General features: G+C 40.1%; 2 protein-coding genes across 2 annotated transcripts in view; both read left to right on the top strand.

Moving 5' to 3' along the window:
* Positions 1 to 744: 744 nt before the first annotated feature.
* Positions 745 to 7299, top strand: LOC140993700 (DEP domain-containing mTOR-interacting protein-like). Its single transcript, XM_073463215.1, has 5 exons — positions 745 to 907; positions 3941 to 4093; positions 4219 to 4289; positions 4785 to 4889; positions 5386 to 7299. Exons 1-5 carry the CDS (start codon positions 889 to 891, stop codon positions 5512 to 5514), a joined length of 477 nt encoding a protein of 158 aa, XP_073319316.1. The 5' UTR covers positions 745 to 888; the 3' UTR covers positions 5515 to 7299.
* Positions 7300 to 19062: 11763 nt separating this feature from the next.
* LOC140994098 (collagen alpha-1(XIV) chain-like) overlaps positions 19063 to 24833 on the top strand; it is a 179583-nt gene continuing 173812 nt past the window's right edge. Inside the window, exon 1 of the mRNA XM_073463674.1 lies at positions 19063 to 19144. Within this exon, the coding sequence (XP_073319775.1) occupies positions 19063 to 19144 (82 nt within the window). The remainder of the gene's footprint in view (positions 19145 to 24833) is intronic.

The raw sequence follows: 24833 nt of genomic DNA, 5'->3' as shown, positions 1-24833 counted from the left end.
CTCAGGTACATTCATAACCAGCAGCTCTCCTTCAGACTTCACCCGTCCACCTGGTATTCAAACATTTGGTTGCTCAATGCAAGATTTTTATGGAGAAATCCTTCGTCTTATCACAAACTGTAGCCCCATGGAGTAAAATGTCAAACACAGATATTATTGATATGATTCAGCCTCGTCAGGAACAGTCAGTTCTGGTTCAGATGTTAAAAATAGAAACATCACCAAACATACGGCTCATTGTCTCGCCTCAGAGTTGAAGGTGAGGAAATGGTTTTGCAAGTCGAACAACCTGGAAGACTGCTTGAACTTTAAGCCCTTATTTCGCACCATTGTTGTGCAGGAATTTCATTTAAAATAGTTTTTGCACATTATTTTATAAACCCTACAGTCCTTTACAGTCACTCACATGCAGCATCTTTTGGTTTGACCATGAAAGCAAAAGCTGGCTGTCCGTCATAAAAAAATAAAATAAAGCTCAGTTCTTCAGTTCAGGACTCTTTGAAACACTTTTTTAATTCTTCTTTTAAAAAGTGGTGTATAGATTGTGGCCTATTGTTCGTGTTACTTGGCTATTTAAGAGAAGAAAAGAAATGTGTTTGCGATGTGTCTCCTCCTCCCTCCTGCTGAGGGTCACTCTGTTTGTTCAGGGGTTTAATATTTAGCTCACACACTCACCTTTTCTTTTTTCTAACCGGACAACTACGCTCGCTTTCAGATCTGTAAACACACACAGAGACAGATTTAACTGAGCAGCTGATTAAGGAGACTTTGGTACAGTAGCTGTCAGAGGGACAGAGTCTGTCTGTTTGTCTGTTTATATGAGCAGTTAAAGGATTCAACCTCAGCAGCTTTTCTTCTCTTAGTGACTGGATAAGCGACTGAAGGGAGATGGGACCTCGAACAGCAGGTAAGAAACTGCTTCAGTTTACATCCTGAACGCTAGAAATGCTTCAGTGCAGATTATCAACATCACCAGAAAGAACTCAGGGGTCAGAGTCAAAAAGTTAAATGTGATTTGAATTTAGTCTCAAAATCTCACCTAAAAATGAAAATTCAGTCTTTATCTCCATGCGGATATAAAGTCAGGTGAAGTCTCGTAGTCCACAAAACATTTCTGGAGCTTCACAGTAAAACAGAGTTGCAGCGTTCTGCTAAACAACTGAAGCAGCTGGAGACTTGATTTAAAACAGAAGAACAATCCAAGTCTCCAGAAGCCCCACAGATACATTCATATTTGATATGTTTCATACGTAAAATATTAACATTTCTAGAATAATTGTCACATAATGTTCACATTAGATGGATATGAGCTCACTGTCAAACAGGGAGGTGAGGGGATGGAAGTGATGGAGACGCCATTTCAATATTTGTGAGGGATAAAACCGCTGGTTATTTTTAACTAGACATCCGGGACATCCAACATAACTAAATGTAAAGTGTCAGCGTGTTCATGCTGAGCAGAAACTTGCTGTACATTGGTGACAAAACAAACTGTCTTTGCCCGGTGAAACATTCAGAGAACACAACATGATGTGTTTGTTGGTCAGAAGAAGAAAGCACCAGAGACTAACAGCCACATGTTTTTGCTGAAAGTTAACTTTAAATTTTAAATGTAGAATTTCTTTTCAAATTAAAATATAAATACTTTGTGTGAAAGTCAAAGAAACTAAAATGAAAAATGAAAAATGAAAGTTCCTGTTCTTATTTTTAGAAATGTGTGTCGTCGACTAAAATGTACATTATTTATTTGATGCAGAAATAATAATCAGTGTAAAACACCTATAATTACTTATATAATTATTGTATATACAGATTTGAAAACAGTTATCAGAGAATCATTCGATATTGTTGTCATTTTTTAAGCAGTTATCTTGATAATGTTTGAGCAGGTACAGTCATCACGGCTACGAGAGGAAGCAGTGGATTAATTATTATCCCGAATAGGAAGTGTTTTATTTTTTACGATGAGACAAAGGCCGAGACATGTCTCATCCGACAGTAAACAACATGAACGTTATCATTTTATTATCATTTTATTATCATTGTATTACCTGGGTGTGTGCAAGGTCTCTAAGTCACTGTGTCATTCTGTCATAATATGAGCCACATAAAAATGTGTGTGGAGAGACGATACACAACACGACACACGCATCAAATAAATACAAAATCAGTAAAACTGAATGAGACACAGGTTGATCTACTGTCAACAGAAGAGACCAGTGTTGATCAGTGGTCTCTGACAGCTCATGTAGAGACAGAGCAGGTGATGAGATGCCAAAAAAGCAACTCGATCGCCAGAATAATTGTTAGCTAAGTAAGATTTTGCAAAAGTACTCATAAGTTAACTGAACGTTTCTTTATTCTGCAACTTTACATTTGTTTAGGTTCAATTTTCTATTCTTCTCCTGCAGCAAAGTGTGTTTATGTTCTGGTTAGGTTTAGAAAATACAACAGTTTGGCTTAAAATGCTTGTTTTGGTCGCCACAATCACGGTTGGGGACCCTTCCTGTGAAAAATAGACGGTTTTGACGTGACAAGAACAGCTGGAAATGTCTCCAGATGTGAAAGTCAGCTGATAAACATATAATGTGAACATGACACATCGTGTTTGGTATAAATGTCGACCTTGGACGAATCTGTGGTTTGCAGAAACATTAACTTCTTACATTTTATCCTGGCAACTGTGTTGGAATTGGAGTCATTGAGGTCCATTTTTTTTTTTAAATTAGGAAAACAGTGAGCAGTTTGGCAGATTTGTTTCATCCTTTATACGATCATGTGTTTCACGAAGTGTTGAACCTCGGTTGTAACTGAGCCTTTCAATCCTGACACTATCACCTGTTCACCGATGAATCTGTGTACTGATCCAACCAGGTGTTTTTGGATCATTTCACAGTCTTTTTGTCGCTCCTGTCCCAGCTTGTTCCAAATGTGTTGAATTCAGAATAAGCACATATTTATGAAAATCAATGAAGTTGCTGGTAAAACATTAAACATTTTTTCTTTGTTCTGTTATCAATTGTTATCATCACATTCTGTTTTATTTGTTTTACACCACGTCCAGACTTTATTAGGATCGACGTGATGCTTCTTGGGATTGTTGCTTCCCTCTGCAGCGCTGCAGACTGACTGATGATACGAGCTGCTGTTCGTTTCTCAGAAGCAGCTGAAGATGTTAACATTTACTTATGTCGAAATCAAATATAACCATCTTATCGCTCGTGTCTGTGTTTACACTGGAGATATGAAATCAGGTCTTCCTGTGGAGATTCAGGTGTGTGTGTGTTTCTGACTTCGGCTTCTCTCGGGAGCACTGTTCAGACTCAAGAGCAGTTATTTTGGGAAGGATGGTGCAGTTTGAAAACAGCTGATGTTGGGGTCAGTGGTTAAGGTCAGGATTAGGTTATAGTTGGAGATGGGATTAGGAAAGTAGTGGTTGTGGTTATGGTCATGCTGATTCTCCATGAGGGGCCTGAATAATGATTATACATTTATTTACTCTTGCTCTGCCAGACAAAGTAAAGTCAGGAGATTCTAGGAGGACAGTATAATAGGATAAAAGAGGGACATCACCCTCACGTACACTGTAAAAGTTGTCAAAAGAAATGAGGAAAAAGGCAACAACACAAGATAATTATAATAATAAACAGATATAATGAATCCAAGTAAACGATGATGAGCACTTGTTAAGATCACTGCTGTAGAGAGGAGCAGTGTAGGATATCTTGAGCCACCACTGTGACCTCTGTGTGTCTTCCTTATCTCTGCTGTTTAAGGAAGCGTCGCCTGTTATCGAGGCGTGTTTGAACAGACTTGTTGGAAGTTGAATCGAGGAAGTTAAACACAAATCTGGGTCAGTTTTGATGCTGATTACTGTCACGGAGCTCTTCACCTGATAATCACATCAGCAAACACAAACGCTGTCCTCTCTCTCCGTCAGTGGCTCCTTCGAAGGAGGTGAAGTTGTCAGCAGGAGGTCGTGGAGGAGGCCGGCTGAGGAGCTGCAGTGACGACAGCAGGTACAGCAGGCGAGGAGTCGGCCTGCCCGAAGACAACTCCTCCTCCTCGCCGATGCTGTCCAACCCAAAATCAGGTAAGACACAAATGTCTGTACAGGGAGGGAGACATTTAAATGCATAAAAATATCTTCTCCGTCAGGTAATTCATTCTTAGTTTAACTACTTATTTTTTCATTTTGTCTTTTGTTTTAATATTTAGTCTTGAAGAGACCGGTGAGCACAGAGGAGCTGCAAAGACCAGGAGGACCCTACATCAAGAAAACATTTACAGTACGTCAACAGCTGAACCTCTTTTAACTGGTATCAGAGTCAAGAGGAGTGTAAACACTTCTCAAGAACAAAAAGGAGGTGAACTGTCTCCATGAGGCACATTAAAGTTTAACCTCAACATCTTTTATTCAACAATAACAACAGCGGCGGTGGTGGAGGACGTATTTAGGTCCTTTAGTGTGGCAAAAGTACTAAAACCACACTGAAAATACTCCTTTAAGTAAGAGTATGTATTATCAGCAAAAATGTATTTAAGACATGACAAATAAAGGTAGTTAAGCGTTTTATATCTGATGTGTTTCTCAACACAAAGTATTTGAGTAAGTTTTCTTTCTGTCACGATCACATTCTGTCTTTTATTTGCGTTTATTTCACAACTGCTGCACCAACTATTAACTGTTTCCTCGCTGGAATCAGTAGAGGTGTGTTTGTAGGGTGTTTTAGATTTAAGAATGACTGACTGACTGACTGACTGACCTCTGTGTGTGTCTCCAGATTGTGGGCGATGCAGTAGGTTGGGGGTTCGTGGTGAGAGGGAACAGGCCGTGTCACATCCAGGCTGTGGAGCCCTGCGGCCCCGCTGCTGCAGCTGGGATGAAGGTAGGCATCATGGGAAATGTAGTTAGTGAGTTAGACATGGTTTGGATTTTGAAATCTCAGGAGAGAGGAGAAAGAAGAGAGAGTGGGCGACTTGTCTACACGATCAGTCATTGGCTGTTGTAGGCTCTAGGGCGGGCATATGGCTGCGATCTCAGGATCTACCTCGTGTAGAGGAATCTTTTTTGACCATTTTGTCACCATATATGGACTGAACATTGTGTTTTGGACTAAATATGTTACTGAAATGGATCTAGAGGATATTTGAGAATAAGAGAAATGAGTTTTTATTCGAGTGTGATGCATTACTGAAACACCCAGACAATATATTTACTCATTAAGCAGAGTTATCTGAATAATTTCTTTGTAAAACTTCATGAAACTATCTATCTGTCGCTCTCGAAGTTTCCTTTTAACCTTTTCACCTGTTTTCCATAAATCTGTACCACCACTGAATTTCTGGATCTCTCACTGCTTCCCGTCTCTTCTTCACTTACAGGTTTGCCAGTTCGTGGTTTCGGTCAACGGGCTCAACGTTCTGAATCTGGACTACCGGACCGTCAGCCACCTGATCCTGACAGGACCCAGAACTGTGGTGATGGAGGTGATGGAGGAGACGGAGCACTGAGCGATGAAAGAACCACTGATGGAAGGACAGCAGAGCAGAAGCTGCGATGTTCAGCGTTTTCTGGCTTTTATGAAACAGTTACTGATACGTGTGTCCTGTGTGAGGTTTTCTTCAAACGACTGTATGAACACAGTAAAAGAAGAGGAGAGAACCTCGTCAGGAACATTTCTGTTTTTAGATTATCGTCCAGCTGATGGAGAGCATCTGATTTCAGATTGGCTGAAGATAAAACTTTAAGACTCTGAATAACAAGCTTGTTACATTTTTTCGAATAACAGTCCTTAGAGTCAGACATGACGAATCTGTCTCTACTGTAGTCAAACAATATCGTTGTGAACCAATTATTTTCAAGTAGCTCCAGACAGTTTTCTCAAACTCATAGTTGTAGTTTGGGAGTGGTGCACTGGGAGTTTTGTTTCCTAAAACACCTGGACGAAATATCCAAACCTGCACGACTATGCTTTTCACTTATGTGCCTCTTAAAACATCAGCGTGACCATCTTTCCCAAGCTGCAGCCCTGGGAATGAGAGCAAAATAATAAGCTGATGTGATTATTGTTGCATCATAAAATATATATTTGATATAAAGGTTCAAATGTGAAGTGTTTTTGCATGCTGATTTGAGGCGGGGTGAGGGAGGAGGCCATCCAAAAAGGGTCATCAAGTTACTTGCAGTTTTGAATATAAGTCAATTATTGACAAATGTCTACATGGCACTCCTCTGTTCCTGTGGGCTTGGTGCAGAAGTGATCCTCGAATGACGACTAAGTGATCGAGAAAACCTTCACTTTCTCTGATGAAAAGTAGATGCTCGGGACAAAAGGAGGTGTCATTTTTTGGTTCAGATATCACCCGTCAGTCCAGCTGTGGATGTATCACTGATGCTGTTTGTCTTTGTTTCTTTGTCTCATCCTTTTATTTATTCCAAACAAACTTGATTTTTAAATTTGGTGAGTTCTTCTAAATAAAGATAAATGTTGAAATGAATGAAATGTTTCTGACAGAAAAAATGTACATATATTTATAAGACAGTGCTCATGTTGAGGTGTTATTGAGACACACCTGTATTGTGTTGTCATAGAAACGGACCCTGGAAGTCATCCTGTTGTTGACATCGCTCCGACAGTTGGTGTTTCCTTCGTTGGGGTGGTTTGGACTTTTAACCCCCGTGTGCCACCTCAGCGCTTCCCCCACACACAAACACATTACCTGCATGTATCACACACACACACACACACACACACACACACACACACACACGTGCCCCTCCCTCGGCTGTGTTTACTTTTCCATCCACTCCCTGCGACGTCTGATTCCCAGAAAGGAAGTGAGGAGTGTGAAGATTGTGGAGGCAGATCAACAACTTTAACTCAAGTACTTTGTTTTGTTTCTCTCTGAACTTTCTCTTGTTGCTTTATTTTATTTTTTTTACCTTTGTACTGTACCTGTTATTACAACATGTTTGTGTGTGTGTTGGATTTTTCTGTGCTCATGTGTGCAGCTGGATCCAGATCTAATAACCTGCTCAGTGATTCTGGAGTGAGTCTCTCGGCTCCTCTTGCATCTTCGCTGGTAGTTTCCATGGAGGCAGTTTATGGTCGGTACTGTGGGTTTCATTAACAAAATAAACATCCTCACTACATATAGGTCTCCCCTGTGCAGTACAGAACAGGATGTATTGAGCTTTTTACTGCTTGCTTTAGGTTTTTTCTTTCATTTCTTCACCTGTAAATGTTTGAATTTGTTGGATTGTGTGAAATCTCTTCATGCTGCCGTCCTCTTGTGAAAAACAAATAAAATAATCAAAGACTTTGATTTGATTGACTGACTGGTTCGTTGTCAATTCAAGAAATCCTCCAAGTTAACACAGGTTATAAAAAAGATAATGATGATTTTATTTTAAACACAAACTACTGGATCAAATATATTGTAGGTAAAGTTCACTCAGGTTTTGTTCAACAACACATTTGATGAGAAAAGTTCACTGAGGAGGCAGTTTGCAATGTTACCAGTTGGTGGCAGCACATGTGTGTGTTATCAGACAGTTGTGTCTCTGCACGTTCACGTATCTGCTGTTTATTATCAGGTTTGAACTGAATGAAAGCAAGATGAATATGAACCATCCATTTCTGTACATCAGTGTTTTTTTAAACTGGGGTCCTTACAGGAAGTCTCCAGCAAAGAAGAGGGGTTTTATTTTAACCTTTTCTCAATTTTTGGGGAAGTTTGATCATTTATTGACTATGAAAACTATTTTATCTTCAACCCCTAAAAATAAAGAATTACACGGAGGGTATTCTTCAGGACAAAATCATCTCACATTGGGGGTCTGTGGACATGAAGAAGTTTGGAAACCTCTGGTTTACATCCAACAGAAACTGCTTCTTTTGGTCTCTGGTCTTTAATCTTTAAATTATTCTGCTGAACTAAGTTTTAGTTTGCAGAAAAATGAGGCAGCCGTGGTGAAAATTGTTGCAGTCTGTGTGTTGCTTCTCACTTTGACTGGCTCTGGGTCAGATCCCACCTGCGGAGGCTTTCAACCACCACTTAGGTGCAGCAGAGAAAACACAACACCGATGCACTGTAACCCTGTAAGTTGTGCAGATAAACCAGAGCAGTAAAGCTGCCAAACCAACGAGATGAAACACTACGAGTACAGGATATAAGAAGACCTGGATACCCTGGCCACTCGCAGTATCGCAGCATAAAAATTCTGTAATGGTCGAAAAAGCATTTTCCCCAAAAAACACCTTTATGAAAGAGATTAAACTGTTAGCAGGACGCCTCCAACTCTCTTGAAGCTGAGGAAAGCATCGTCACAATTGAAAGTCTTTGGGCCTTGTGAGAACTTTTTTGTGGTAAAACACTGCATATGATCAGTGTACAGCAGAGTTTACTGATCTTGAAACCACAGATACGTCCAAGGTTGACATGCATAGAAAAAATATCATACGATGTTCTCAGTACATCCGTTTTGTGGCATCAAAAGCGGGTGTTTACTAAGAGAGGATGCCAGAGGTTACAGTGGATGTTTGTTTTGTGAAATCAGGACACACAGATACGAGTTGATTTATTTAGTTTCTTTGCCGAACATAATTCTGTGTTGTGAAATGTTTGGGTCAGCGCTGCACTGTTGAACTTGAGCTCCTGCAGCCCACAGTGTGTGAAATACTTCCTAAAAGAGACAGACCGAAACAAATCACTGTCATTACCGACATTCTCTCACGTCAACACTCTCACTCTCTCACTGATTGATGGTTATTACCAGGTACGTAAAAAAAAAAGGTCAAAGTTCACAGAGTCAGGAGGTCATTTGAGAGGTTCAAGCACACGAGCTGCTGCGGGAGGAGAAGGTGGAGAGGTTACAGCAGGTCAGGAGGAGGCCAGTACAGTATGTGCTGCTTCATATTCAGGTTAGATTATCCAGCCTGATGATTCTGCATATGATTGTGAAGTAAACACTGAAGGCGATAGAATAAAGACATCATCTGCTTTAAGATTGGTTCCCTATAAACTTCCTGTCACTGTGTTATTCTGTTCTGCCTCCAGGCACAAGATCTCCGGCGAAGATGAAGGCAGCCTGGCACCATTTCTATCTTCTTTCACTTCTCCATTATAGACTAAATGAGTTGATAACTCACATTTTCTCCCGTGTTGTTGGTAGTTGCTGCTCTGAGGCAAACAGAAAGCGATGCAGTCGTCTTTGCATCTGTGCCACCAACAATAATGCCAGCTGGAAAGCGTGAAAAATGCAGATAGAGGGGAGGTTTTAAAAAGAAGTCTGATACTTTTCAGCTTTATTTCTAGTCTAAACTGACCTCCACAGCGTCAAACTTTACCAACCAGCTCACACTTCTTCTTCTTCTTCTGTCACAATCACAACCCTCTCTTCGTGTCCCAGTGAAGAAGAAGTAGGACGGGACGACATTCCTGAGAGTTCCCGGTTATTTTTATAGAATTCCAGGTGAGTGGCTTTTGACTCCGAGCCTGTAGAGACACATTCAACACAAACAGAGAAGCAGACCGACTGTGGAAAGGCTCAATGCTGTGCAGCGATGCACCGAGGAGCTGCCTGCTGAGCTGCAGGTCTCCCAGCAACATCATGTTCCATCACAGAGGCTGATTTTAACATCACGAAACAATGTCAAGCTTGTATTTAAGAGAATAACCAAGAAATGTTTGCTTTCAAACTGTTGCTTTCGTTCTTTACGTGTGAAAATACTGAAGTGATTTTGCTCTGTAGGTTTTTATAACAGCAGCTTCTTGCTTTCGTTGATGAAATGCTTTTAGATGCTGACTATAGTTTAGTTCCTAAACTAAGTTTAAGTCAGAAAATGCAGGTTTACACATGTGGTGTTTATCTTAATTGATCCACAAAACATACGTACAGGCTGTATGCACACTGACTTCATGCTGTCTCACGAAATCTAAATGAACTGCAAGACTTTTAACATTGTCTTTTTATGGTCATGGTTGTGTTTTAATTGTCAATCAAAAGAAAATTAGTTGTTTCAGTCATTTTTCAAGCACAAATGTCAAACATTTGCTGGTTTCAGCTTCTTAAATGTGAGGATTTGCTGCTTGTCTTTGTCATTTCTGAGAGTAAATGAAGAGTTTGGGGATTTTGGACTGTTGGTTTGAAAAAAGAAGCAATGTGAAGGCAAAGCTTTGGGCTCGGGGAAATTGTGAAGAGCAATTTTTCACATTTTATAAGTAGAGATTATTTGTGAAAACAACGGTAAAGACCTAGAATATGTTAAATGACTGTCATGTATAGACGGAGATATTACTACCTCAGCGGCTGTCATCAGCTAAACATCAGTCAAGTCAAGTTTATTTCCAGAGCACATTTAAAAACAACAATGTTGACTAAAGCGCTTTACAAGGAGATTACATAAAACACAAGGACGTCCGAATGAAAAAAGAAGAATTTGAGTAAAACACAGAAATACAAACAGAAAGACAATAAAAACCACAGAGTGATGAGGCATCTTCGTGATGATAATTCACAGGCTTAAGGAAACAGATGGGTTTCTGGGGGATGATTCAATTGTTTGTGACAAACTCTTCCAACACAGTTCAGGGCCAACAAATGAAAATGCTCTGGCACCTCTGGTCTTTAGCTTTAGATTCTGTACATGAAGAAGAAAACAGAGCGTTAAGGGTCGACGGCCATCCTCTCTAAAACTTACCTGCTTCACCTTCAGTCAGACTCCAGACTGGAAGCTGCTCAGCAACAACCACAGTCTCGCTCAAGGGCATCTCAGGGGTATTTTAGTGGGCTCTTGTTCCTTCACAACAGATTCTGCCTCCTGAGTTTGTTGGGATTCAACACGCTCGCTGCAGCAGCCTCTTGTTTACATTCCATTTATCGAGCCGTCCGCCGCAATCACAGCACGGCGGGCTGATGTCGGCGTTGATGTCAGAGCGACCGAAATCACTCTTGAAAGACAGTTTTGCAGCTGCGACTGCGGTGCCACGCGCCATTTCATCTCTGTCATCGTGAGCTGTCAACACCTCTGGTATGATATGATTTGAAGGAGTGTGCTGGTGAACTGAATCAGCAGCGTCTCGAATGTTAATTTTGTTTTCTGGGATACGCACACTGTCTGTTTGGAATGATAATAATGCTCACAGCCTGTATTTAGAAACTGTGCCTTTAAATGAGCCCTCAGGACGTCCGTAAGGTTGTGATGTCACAACGATCCAGCCACCAGCGCCATCAGCCATGCCTGCTCAGGCCTGTGAGAGCTGACCAATCAGAGCAGTCTGGGCTATCCTTAAAGAGACAGGCACTAGAATGGAGAGATCAGACAGAGGGTGAATAGAGGTGCTGCAGCAGTGACAACATGAGAAAAATTTAAAAAAACATAAACCGGTAGATTCCTGGCCATAATGGTGTTTGTCCATTCTGACTGGCACATGACATCATGACCCACTGAAGACAGGACACTCAAATCACCGCAGTCTTTAGTTTTCGCACTGATTTGCATGATGATTCATGTCAGAGCTGTGTCGAAGATTAAAAACCTCTCAGTTAACCTTCCCTCGTCCCTTCATTAGCATTTTCTCTTCAAGATGATGGTGAATTTAATACGTTAAATTAATAATAGATCAAAGCTGTGACCTTCCCAGAAAACATTAGAAGAATCCTCGTAGTGTCCATTTGATTAAAAAACAGGAGAAATTATCATAACTGATTCTCATTATGAGCTCTTGTTTCTGCTCCATGTTGCAGTTTAGTCTGATGGATTCAAATATTTGTGATTACAGTCTGTAAAGATTTTTAATGGGAGCTGATGGTTTACATTGCAGTCTGTAATGGTTGTACTGGTTACTGGTGGTTTCTTTTACATTATGTAACATTCATAATGTTTACCATTGGGTATGTAAGTCTCGCGGTGTGATGGTTCTTATGGTGTTTATAGATTTTGTGATTTATAATAGTTTGTTTTTAATTTAAATACTTTTCATTGCTGCATGTGATTTCTGGTCTTTATGGTCATCTGTTGTTTCTTAGTTTGTTTTATTTGGTATTCTGTAAAGGTTTAGAGATGAGACTTTATTCATTGCACCGGATAATTGCAATGTAAATGTAGATATAAGGAAATGCATACAAGTTTATATTGGATGATTGATATATGTTAACTAGTTCACATGTAGTATAGTAATATAACTATGAATAATTTGTCATAATGTGTATAAACACAACAAAATGTCTAAAATATCATTATGAATCGTGTTTCTGCTGAACAGAGTGAGCGTAAGAACATGTTTTAAAAGAGATAGAGTTCCTGTCTGTATACAAGCATACAAGAGGAGAATAACAGGTTAGGTTTTTGAAAACATGTTGCCAGTTTGTGAAGTGAGGAATCAGATCTGCAGATACCACTAATCACTTCTCTTGTACTGCCTCCTACTGGTAAAACCAAGGAACACCCACTGTACTGCAAGGCAAGGCAAGTTTGCATTGTATAGCACAATTCAGACTCAAGGTAACTCAAAGTGCTTTTCAGGGGCATAAGATTAAATTAAAATACATTCAAAACAAGTCGGAAGACATCAAGAAACAAAACATTGAAAAAGAAAATAAGCTAAAATCGAAGAGGTTTGAAAGAGACAAGGCTAAAGAATAAAAGTCACAGTGCCTTCAATGAAAGGCAGAGGCAAACAGAAAGGTCTTCAGCCTCGATATAAAGAGCAGTTTTCTGGGAGTTTGTTCCAGTTATGTGCTGCATAATAGCTGAACGCTGCTTCTCCATGTTAAGTTTTGACTCTCAGCACTGAGAGCAGACCTGCACCTGACGAGCTCAGACCTCAGTATGTGTAAAACATCAACACATTAAACCTGTGTAGCAGAGGCTACATGGGCTCAACCACTTAAACGTGTGGAGGTAATTAAATAAAGTGTTTTATGAAGAGCACTTGAAGGCATTACAAAACTATTTCTGGAGGTTGCGATTAGGTTTTTACCTCTTCGTTAAACCAGGCAGCATAAACCTGGAAGATGCAATTAAGATGAAAAAGAGAATAAGACGTTAATGGTCGCATTAAATTCAGCTAAAAATAAGTTGGAAGGGCCTGTTTGACTTCATGAAGTGCAATGAATTTAACTGAAGTCAATGGAGCCGTATCTCCATTTGGCAGGATGCATTACGCTCCTTTATACGTTTTAAATTAATCACCTCACACCAACATTTTTATGCAATGAATGGAGGGATTTAAGGAGAGAAAATTCTTCAGGTTTAATCATGTAGGACCACTTTACAGCTAAAAAGATCAACGATCCTCTAAAAATTCCCCAAAATATGAGGTGTAATCTGAGTTTTATCCTTTTTATGTATGTTATCAGATCCAGCTTAATGTTTAAGATATTCACCTCTTATATTGAGAGACAGATCGATGCCTTCCTGTCATCTCTTCTCAGGTGTTTCATTCATCTCTTTCATTTGTGTTGTGCACACACACACACACACACACACACACACACACACACACACACAACATCATTATTTTCCATTCGCTCACAATCAATGCACAATGTGTGAGTGTGATTCTCTGCAGGTGGACGGGGTCACATTTTCAGGTTTCATCAGGAACACAAATGGATTTAGATTTCGTCTGAGTAGCTCCGGTTCAGTCGGTTCATTTTTCGGGTCATGACATAATAAAGTCTCAGCTCTCTGGCTTGTTAATGTGAAAGACGAGACTGTGTTTGTATTGATAAAAGGCGGTTTTGATTGCAAAACAATGTGTCCACTATCAGACAGAAAAATGAAAAGCAATGTTAATTTCCCCTTTGGAAAATAGTGCACAGGCTACTTGTTGTGCAAGCAGATAATTTGAGATGAGTCATAACTTTGGCAAAAGACCAAAATATGATTTGCTTTCATGCCAGAGACAGCATGGTGTTCATTTCTGTTCTGTTGTTTAAGTGCCTAAGCTTATATCCTATTTGTTTTTGCTGTTTAACCAGTGTTTAACTGTTTATTTTCCACCATAAAACACTGTGAATCTGATTTAAAACACCTTTAATATAAACAGTTTTCGTTGTCGTCATCAGCATCATAATATCAAAAGTCGGCTCAGAAAATTATCCATTTGTATTTCTTTCTTTCTTTCTTTCTTTCTTTCTTTCTTTCTTTTTATTTCCTTTCGTCAAGTTCAATCACACAGTGCAGTCAAACGTTCAGAGACACAACTCAGGTATAAAAGTCTCAGAAGAAGGTCCATGAACTTCAGCATATTAAACATACAGATGAGTAGTGACAGTCGTCCACAGACACAAAGAAGACCCATAATTGTGCATCATGAAAGAGAAGAGAAAAAAAACTCAATAAATGAAAATAAGACATGTAGTATCCACATCTAAAGGAGGAAAGAAGGAATCCAACAATTTCACCGTAGTTTGCCTTTAATTATAAAGTGTTTTGTTACACCAGAATAATACGATGAGCCTTGAAATCCTTCTGGAGAAACAAAGTAATGTCCACACTGAGCTGCAGCTGGAGATGTGCAGGTGTCTTTATCTTTGAGGTAACACAGAGCCTTGGATGAATAACAGGCTTCTGTCTGCAGAAGGTGAGCCGCTCAGTTCCTCTGCTCCTCGGTTATTATTATGGGTTAGTTTGCTGCCAAAACTATCAGGATGAGGACAAAACACACAACATTTAATTAATCAATGTATTGCAAAAACAAACAAACAAAAACAAAAACAAAAACAGGTAGCTAAAAGTCAAACTTGAGTAGAGGGAATCATGTTAAAATGTCACTTTAGTATAAGTGACTTTTACTTGAGTAAAAGTACTTAGTTACAGTCAATCACTGCAGGAGACTAAACTCTGACTTCTTCTGACTAACTTGAAAATGTAAAGTATCTTTTCTGGTCTGCTGTGGGGATCGATCACATGTTGAAATGGTTGATCAGTAACTTGGTGTGGTTCAGTGTGATCTCAGCGTGTTGCCTTGTGTCACCCACATGAACTTCTTCTATTCTAACAATTATATTTCAGAGTTGTTTCCATTCTTCTTCCATGATTTACTTCCATTTTAACAACCAGCCACCTGCCCAGAGCAGAGAGAGGTGCACCGGCCCATTAAAAAGCTGCAGCCCCGGGGAGTCCTCCAGCATTTAGCCGGGGGTCACAGAAAAAATACACATTTAGTCCCCACAGCCGCTCAGCCTGTTGCCGCTCATACGCATTTTTCTGCTGCCTCGCCTCGCATTAAAGTGGCTAAAAGGAATGAATAGCTGCAGGGGTGGATGGTGAATGAAGCGGGAAACACCCATCAGTCTGCTGCAAGTCTCAACTGAGAGGAGACTCAGCAGCATCAAGCTGGACTCACACAGCTGCAGAGACACAGGAAGCACCACTGAAGTCTTCAGATTAAAAGAGAAAAGTGTCAGCCTGAGTTTGCTTTTATTGTTGGCCTGTTTCATAATGTTTGGTGTAAGTCTATATGGCTGCATTGAATGATATGAAGCTGGAGAAACAGCAACAGGAATGGAAAATTAGTACTACATGCAAACTTGGGTTTCTTTGTTGCCTTAACAGACAGGCCTGTGCATCTGAGAGTGGAGCCTCAGAAATGATTTTAATTAAACAAAACATTTATGAAAATTACAAATGCCATCAAATTTACATTCTGCAATTAGTGGTAAAGGAAAAAATGCTTTGTGCATGTGCACAGGCATGAAAAGGTTTGTTAAATCAATAATGTTGGGTGTCAACTGGTTACCTGTTTGTATTTTTAGGTTTGGCCGCAAGTTTATTTGCAAAGGTAGGCCAAGCTTTGGTGGGTGTTTAATTGCTTTTAACAGCCGTTAATCACTCTGTAAAAATCACTACAGGATCTGAGAAACAGAATCTCAAAACAGTGGCAGGATTGTGACTTTTCATGGGCGTATTTGACAGAAATTTGCTGTTTAATTTCTTTGTAATCTCAGATCCCCAGTGGTAATTTCCCTTGTCGTAACTGTGTACAGTGTTATTCTGTGATCAAGGGGAATCATTTAAACCATCCGAGGTCAGGTGTCGACATTGAGGTCAAGGGGAGAAAACCATGTAACACTAACCAGGTGGTTTACCTGTTAAAATGTCCATGTTGTGTTTATTATGTAGGCAAAACAACACAGAAGCTACAAACCAGAATCTCCTATTTGAATCAGCTGTTAGGAGGCGACGATCTGATTGGTTGAGTAACGCCGCAGTGGGCGGAGCTTCAGCAGCCAGTTATACTGCAGTCCGGACAGTTGGCGCGGCTAAAGACGCAGTTTGGAGCAGTGAACTTCGGAGAAATGGATTATTTTTTTAAGCAGTAGCAGCTTCTGCTTTTTGTCATCCGACTTTGAAGACATTGATGATGTTTGAAGGTCAGAAAACGTTTTAGTTTACTTACATAAAGTTAGCTTAAATTCTATTAACGTAAAAGCTAGCAGCAAACTGTTTAAGCTAGCAGCCGAACGTTAGTCCGCTATCAGAACCATGACGATTCTCCAGCTAGCCAAAAAAGCAAGAAAAGTAGGTTTTAAAAGTAGGTTTATATTAAATATTTATGTTGTATCAGTTGTAAAGTGTCTCCTTTGTGAAGAAATTAAATGTCAAATAATGTGCTGTGTTATCAGCTGTAAGTTTATAGAAGAAATAACTAACTAACTGGATGTTAGCTGTAATCTTTAGCATTTCTTGATATATAAAGAGGCTCCAGCATCAGTTAACATCATCATATAAGTGAAGGAAAATAGTTTGGTAACTACGAAATTTTAAATGTTACAGATTGGGCGAAAATGTGCGAAAAAAATAATAAATAAATACAATTTTATAGAGTCAGACTGAGTACTCTGTACTGAAACCTCTCTATTTCTGCTCTGATTTACTTTATTAGCCTAAAAGTTGGATGTTCAGATGTTTTGCTATGGTTTGCTCATTCCTAAAGGATATTCATTCTGAAATTGTAATTTTTTAAAGGCAGAAATAACAGCTTTCATTTATACTTACACATCTGAAGAAGAAAGTAAAAACATTAAAACCTTAAACGTTAAAATAGCTTGGATTAGATCGGTCTGGAAAATAAAATTATTCACATTTCTAATTTTGCTCATTTACACTGATTTTAGGGTCCGCTGTTTTTACTAAGACGTGGTATTCGTCGTGTATTTTATTTTGAAAATTCTGCCCGGTAGTCTGGCGCACGGTGCGGTTGAACTTGTCTCGTGGTCGACTGGGAGCGGAGAGTTGGTGAACAGAGTGGATCAGAGTCGCTTTGGGGACTAGTGCGCTGATACAGCTGCCCGGAGGAGAGCTGCGGGGCCGGGACACATCTGATCTGAGGAGGTACAGCTGCTCTTTATTCTCTCACTGCTCAAACCTGCAGAACACAAACTGCTTTTATACTGAAACCTTCTTCTTCTCTCCGCCTCACACCGATCCGCGCGCAGCTGCTGATGGCGCACCGTGCAGATCTCACCTGTGCTCGTTTCAATTAAGGAAAACTTCCGCTCCTTTTATTGACGGTAAACTAAAAGTGGGTTTGGTGCTGATAAGATATCTGACAGCTGTTTCTCTCAGCAGCGGGAGGCTGCACGGTCTTTCAGAGACGCTTACTGTTGTATTTACAGTACTTTACAGTGATTTGATGCAGAGACATAACCCTTAAAGGATCAAGCTGGAAGCATGCATTAGTATACTATAAAACTGTAGAGGCTGAGTCACTACAAGGTTATTATAATTGGACATTAAACAGCCAGGTGTTTTAATGTCGCCATAAACTCAGTACAGTGAGCCACAGCCACGCTGCAAGTCCCTGAGGGAATATTTCAAGGATATTGTAGTGATTTTTTTGGAGGTACTATGAGGCAGGGCTGCTCTCAACACACCTATAATTCTAACTCTGTTTTTATTACACAGCTTGCCTTCAGGCTGACATGGTGAAAATGCCAAGTTGTAAAGTGATGTCAATATATTATTGAAAATGGCCTCAAATTAGAAATTTGCAGCAGCTAAAGCTGGAAACAAAAGGCGGGATGATTTGACATCCTTACAGATGCAGAGTCTTTTTCTGCAGGTGTTCAAATGATGATGCCTCCAGGTATTAAAAAAACAACGTATCTTCAGTTTTTATTAATATCTCATGTCCTGTTTCTGGGACGAGCTAAAGAAAAAAGAGCAATTATAGATGACAGCTCTGTTTCTCACTGCACCTTCAGCCTTCTGCTGGGAGTACTGAGCTTTTTATTTGATGCAGCCTGTGTATGTGACTTGACTTTTACTCACACGAGAAACTGAGTCATAATAATAATAATTATATTCTTGATTCTGCATACAAAAGAAGACAAAAACAGACATTAATTTGAAAGATATTAATTTTGCAGCCTAACCCAAAAGGGATCATTTCAAACGTTAAACCAATGGCATACCAGTTGTGAAGGGATTTGATGGGAGAGGCAGGTGGCCGGGGGGCGTTGAGGCTGTGATGTAAGTGAACTTGGCAGTACATACATCATCAAGGGGCGGCTTTACTACTGGAGATGCATGTCTATTCGTAGCTATATTAACCAGTTTTCTAAACCGATCTGTACTTAATGGAATTCATTTGCTTTTTGTAACATATTTATTTATGAAATACAAGAAATCTGAGAACAAAACATGAACATAATTAATTCAAGTTGACTCAAGTCTAAGTGCCTTAATATTGTAATGTAATCCAGGATAAAATACTTATAATTTGCCAAATGGTGAATTTAAGTCCTCTCTCAGACGCTTTCAATCCCTTCATCTCCCCCTTCTCCTCTTCCTCCTCTCCCTCCCCACTCCTCTGTTTTGCCCTCGTCTCCCTCTACCTCATCGCTCTCTCCCCTCTCTCTGCCCTCCTCTCCCGATCTCCTCCAACCTGACTCACTCCTTCTTTCAACATCCTTTTACCTGCCTTCATCCTACCCTCCTCTCCTTGTCTCATCCTCTGCTCCTCCTCCTGTTTTTCCTATAATTTCTTCCTCTTTTCCTCCCTCTCCATCAGGTGTGTCGTGTCCTCCTGTTTGCGCCTACCAGGATGCAGTTCTCAGTCAGACTGAGCCTCTGCCTGCTGGGCTTCGTTCTCGTCTCTCTGTTCCCTCAGCCAGCGCGGGGCCAAGGTAAGTACCTCCACTATCCTGCTTTCCACTCGAGGGCCGACAGGGTCAACAAGACCAATAGAGGATTAACCAGCCAGTTACATGGCACCAAACACGGCCTCGCTGGGGCTTTTATAAAAGGGCCAATGGGGCTAATCATGCTGTCTCCTCATAGAAGCCCACAGGGCAACCCATAACTTTCAAAGTGCTAAACCGCTAGGACACCACGTAGAGCAAGAAATGGGGCTAGCTGATATCATCCCTAAAGAAGGATTAGTGGGTTTTTACATTAGTTGCAAATGCAAAATGGGAATACCAGGGATTCCCACAGGGCCAACACTTCCCTCACTGAAGTTAGTGGTTGTTTCCATAATAACTGTTATCTTCAACATAGTTTTCTTCAACAACCTGGGGCCTTTGACTTTGAGGCCAAACGAGGCTCTCTACCACAGAGCTAAACAAGGCTTCCCATTGCGATGCTTAGCAGGGTTTCTTAGGGCTTCCCATTTGGATGTAAAACAGGGCCAGCCAGCCCATATCAGGATCAGACAAGGCTATGAACAGCCTAGGTTTCTCATTTACTGAAAAATTAATTGGCTCTTTCCACAATGGTGCCAAACGGGGCTATAAATCATTCACCACTTATCTGCTTTGAGCGTAATAATAAAGGCTGTAAGCCGACGGCTGGCTCGGTAAACCTCACTGTGGCCCTGTTGTGGAAATGCAGGTATCATCCTTTTCACTCACCATTTTGTCCTTCAGGTTAAATTCAGATTTTCTCTGTGTCACAATTTGATGTGCAGCTTTGCTCCAAAGATGTTTATTTTGAAGTGTTCATTTTTTATTCAATGTATCCTTCTAATGTGCCTTTAAACACATGTGTCTCTCTCAAAGGGAAAAGCCAAATTCATACTGAGCAAAAGTGTTTGACTGTTTGCGAGAGAAACTGGTTTGCTGTGGCACATCATGTCACCTCTGTAAATAATCAGCACTGTTTAACTTATTCATTTCTTTGGGGAAGATCTATAACTGCGGTTACAAATTTAAAATCTATTTTTGAAATTTCAAAACATTTTGGCTCCACGTGTAATTAACTTAGTAACCTTGCGTAAATCAGTTTTTGATAAACTTCTCTTCCGTTGTAACATGACTGATGAGTTCACAGCATTTGTGTGTTTTACCGTCGTGCCTCACTGACTTTTAAGACAAGAGCTCTTCATTAAATTATGTTTTCGCTGACATCGTTTCTCACCCTATTTACTCACTCAGCCTATTCAACAATTAACACATAACCTCACTCATTACCTGCTAAGGAGACTCGTCTCTCTCGACAGTCTCGTTAACACCATTATCATCATTAACAATCTTAAACACTCCTTTTTACCAAGTACACTCTCTCTCCAGGAATACAAATGATGGATTAATATTCATGATGGGTCTTCTTTAATTAGCTGTGCTGAGTGAGTTTTTCACTATTTATACAGATGACCTGACCTTGGATAAAAGATAAGCTTTTTTATCTGTTTTTCAACCTAAAGTGTTGGGTTGGGTGTCACAGCTGGTATGAAATTGTAAGATAAAAACAAATACACTTAAAGATTGATGTTTTGCTTTGAGCACAGTTAGGTAGTGATGCAGCACCCAAAAACCTTCAGGCCTAAAGGTTGTTGGCAGTGTTGAACTGAAACAGGACTGAACCTGCTCAGTTCTGCGGTGAAGAACCAAAGCCTGCTGACACGGAGCCATAACCATAAAGTCAGTGGAAGGGCTGATACTGTGCCACACCACAGATGAGGGGTTTGAAAGGTCAGAATGCACCCTAATTAGCTAAACTGAACAACTATACCATATGTTGATTTCAGACAGTGAGGAGTTTCCCGTGTCCGCTGCCCAGAGATATTGGTGTTCTGTATTTTGATTGGTCAGCAGCAGGGCACCACATTGCTGCTGCTGCTTCTATTTTGAGTGCTGTAGGGATGACGTATTATTGTCGGCAAACTTGGAAGTTAGCTTCGCTAGTGTTTCCTCAACGAAAGCCAATGGGATATTTCCATTGATTTAGGTCAGCAAGACATTTATGATTTTGTAGTGTAAATGCTATCACCAGATTGTATTTACACTACTGTATGATGTACATGTAAAAGCCCAACTAGGGACAAGAGTTGAAAATTAGAAGTAGCTATAAACTCTCTGTGCAGCTCATCATCTCTGTATTGGAACTATGTTAAAGAGGCCATATTATGCTTTTAGGGTTTTTGCATTTCCTTTATTGTGTTATGTAGCATTTTTGTTTCATCTAACAAAAACCTATTGACTTTGAGACGAGGAAACTGGAAGTGCAAAAATGCTAACTTACATCCAGCTTTTAGCAGCAGCACTCTTTAGGCAACGTTCATGCAGACCCAGCCTTTATTATAAACTACAGTACATTTTACTATATATATACATAACCTTTTAAAAAGGTTTGAGGCTTAACATTTAGGGAACGCTTGACAATATCACATTATAATAAAAATACCAGTTTCATAATTTCAGTTTTTGTTTGGTCCATACGGGGTAATCCAACTTTGAAACTGATGTTTTTCTGTGTCAGTTCTTAAAAAATGTTATCTCGGTTGTGTAATATTGCAAAATTATCCTTCTTGGATATTATTAAACCAGGCCATGTATAGTTTTCTTCAGAGTGACTCATTGTGGCTGCCGTGATAACAATTTTCATTATTGATAAATCTGCCAATTGTTTCTCTTCTGATTAATCATTTTGTCCATAATGTCATTGTGGAAAGTGATTTTGGTTTGTCCAACCAACACTCCAGAATGTAAAGATATTCAGTTTATTATCTCTTAGACACAAAAGGAAGCAAATCCTTATAATTAAGAAGCTGGAACCAGCAAATATTTGTCGTTTCTACTGGGAAAAAAAAGACCTAACGAGTAATTGATGAGTAGTTGCAATGTTTTTCTGTAGATTTACTAATCACTTAATCAGACAAGTCTTTTTGCTTGTTTATCAGTAGGTCTTCAACCATAATTGCCCCAGTAAAGGTACAGCCTGTCACTTGTGCAACAGAATAGGTTTGTCACAATAAGGACACTCAGAAGGCTTTGGCCAGAGTGCGAGTAAACTGAAAGAAACCACAGCATTCCTCAGTGAAGAGGCCATAGTGTGCTAACCTCGGCTACACCAGTGAGCCAGGATGAGCTGAGGAGTTACGACCAGCTTGGAGAGCTTCCACTGAGAAACTCCTCAGCTGTTTTCTCTCTGTTTCAGTGGAGTCAGATAAACAGGCTTCATGCTGACCCATGAGCTCAATCCTTTACCAACAAGTCAAATCCAGAGAGGTGAAACAAAAGAAACATTCTTCTTTATTTTTGCCATTAAGTCTGGGCTGTTACCATGTGAGTTTGGGCTTTTATTAAGTAATTACTAAGCCATGTCTTTAATTACTCTTTAACCCAACACCTGTCACTAAATCCCTGTTAGAAAGGTGAAAGGTCAATGATTTCAGTGGCTTAGCTCAGGCTTTGTCGAGGCTCCTCATGTTTTCCTTGCATGCAGAAATAATGGAAGAAAGTTCGAGTACCTGGAGGGGAAACAGATGAGGGGAATGTGGTCAAATGTCAGTATTGTTCAGTGGTACTTTTTCTGGATGACATGTTCTAAGTCTCATTCATGAGCTACTGACATTCCAGTGAACATTATCACAAGCTGTGAAGACAGGTGGAAGTTGTCAGTGTATGAAATAGAAAAAGAAGGGAATCTCCAAATTATACAAAAAATTGATAACAGGATAAATATTCGACTCCTTTTTACCGACCATCACTATCTCGTTTACTTTGGAAGGAAAGTGTATCAGTGTTCAGTGTGGTAAATATACTGACTCTGAAATGTAATGTTATAATGACTCATTGTTTAATGGAATTTGCTCTTGGCAATGACAACATGGAGTCTTGGAGTCTCCCTCAGACATGTTTGCAAACTAAAAGCTTCTTATGAGAGTTTTACCGTTTTATATACTCAGCTCAGCACTGTCCCTACCTGATAATGTTACCTGGATTCTCCTGCTCTCACTGATAATATAAAATTCACTCAAAACTTTGGCAGCTGAGTGGCTGCACAACTCCCGGTGGGTGTGACGAACACCTCTCCAGTTCTCGGCAGCAGTCGGCTCTGCTGTTTGCACAAGATTCTCCATGAAAAATAGATGAGAATTAAGTTCCCATTTCTACAGGCGAGGCCTTTTGTCTTCACCAGGCTGTTTGCTCGGCATCCAATACTTGTCTCTGCGTGAGAATACCATCTCACAGAGAACATCCATGACTTTGCGTGAGCGAGTGTGTATGTGTGTGTGTGTGTGTGTGTGCTGCTGCAAAGGAACCGGCAGGTTTTCCTACGAGGCGTGAAAAAAACAACTAACAGAGCTCCATGGAATAAGATTCACTTAGATTTTTATGTGCATACACCAGAATGCACTCTCCTCCTGTTGCCGACAAAGATACATAATTCATGCATACACATGCACAGTTGGATGCGCTCACACAGGTGCACATAACACACGCAAACACACAATCAACACATTTCAACAACACTGTAAACAGAGAGGTGCGAAATCTTCTTCTCGAATCATTTGGGATTTGAGCAGCTCTCTCCAGACGAGAGAGTGTCCTTTGTTTCCGAGACAGAGAGCTAAACCCTGAGCCGAAATCCCATGCAGCCCTCATTCTCATCCCCAGGTTGGTGAGATAACTGGTACAGTATTCCTTATATGTGTTTGTATATAAATATATTTGCCTGCTGTTGAATGCGCCGGCTTCACATTCTCTCCATTGAAATCAGGATTATCCTTCCTGTGCTGAACTCAAGTTTCTTTGCATACCTACATGAGTAGTCTCCTGCATGCATAAAGAGGCGGTTCACCCGAAAAGCTGCAGAGGTGTTTGATGATAGGTCTTATCAGCTTGACTAAATCCTGTATTGTGGAGGAAGCTGCAGGGAAGTGGATAAATCAGTTCAGAAAAGCTAAAGAAAACAGCCGCTGTGTCTTCAGATTCTTGCTGTCTTGTTACCAAGGGCAGCACATTACAAAAAAGTAATCTGTTGATGTTAATGTTTAAATAGCCATACATATTGTTATCACCATGTGTCACATGGAGAGACATCATTTATGCATTTTGTCTCAAACAGCCACACAGCCACAAAAATCCTTCAAAAGGTGCATTTTCCAAACTCAATGTTTTTTTCACCAATGTTTTGTTTTGGGTGAACCATCCCTTTAAGCCTCGTATTTATTGTGCGCCAGAGCATCAGCGCTCCACCAGGTGTCAATCACAGTGTAGGTATTTAAAGAAGTCGGCGACAGCAGATGGCTCACCTCATAATGAGGACACAAACACATGAACGAGTTTGTGGGCTTCATATTTTATTTTCCGCCCCCTGGCTTTTCTTTGTTTTTTTCATAGTTTACCAAATTAGACTGGGGAATGTGTTGCTTCTAAATACATATTTATTTTATGGGATTTGGCTCTGCCGGTGTGAAAATGAAGGGGTGTTGTGTTTGTTGACCCTGGATATGTGGTTTTTGGCATTGCGGTTCTTTACAATGGCCTTCTTCCAGTGTTTTAACCTGCGTCTTAATGTGAAAACACAACAACACTGTGTCGTAGCTCAGTGAAATATGATCAGACTGTTGTTTGCCAGAAGGAAAGTTCC

This window comes from Pagrus major, chromosome 3 (genome assembly GCF_040436345.1).
Source record: "Pagrus major chromosome 3, Pma_NU_1.0".
NCBI lineage: Eukaryota > Metazoa > Chordata > Actinopteri > Spariformes > Sparidae > Pagrus > Pagrus major.
Note: the sequence above shows the minus strand (reverse complement) of the source record. Positions and strands in the feature narration are given on the sequence as shown.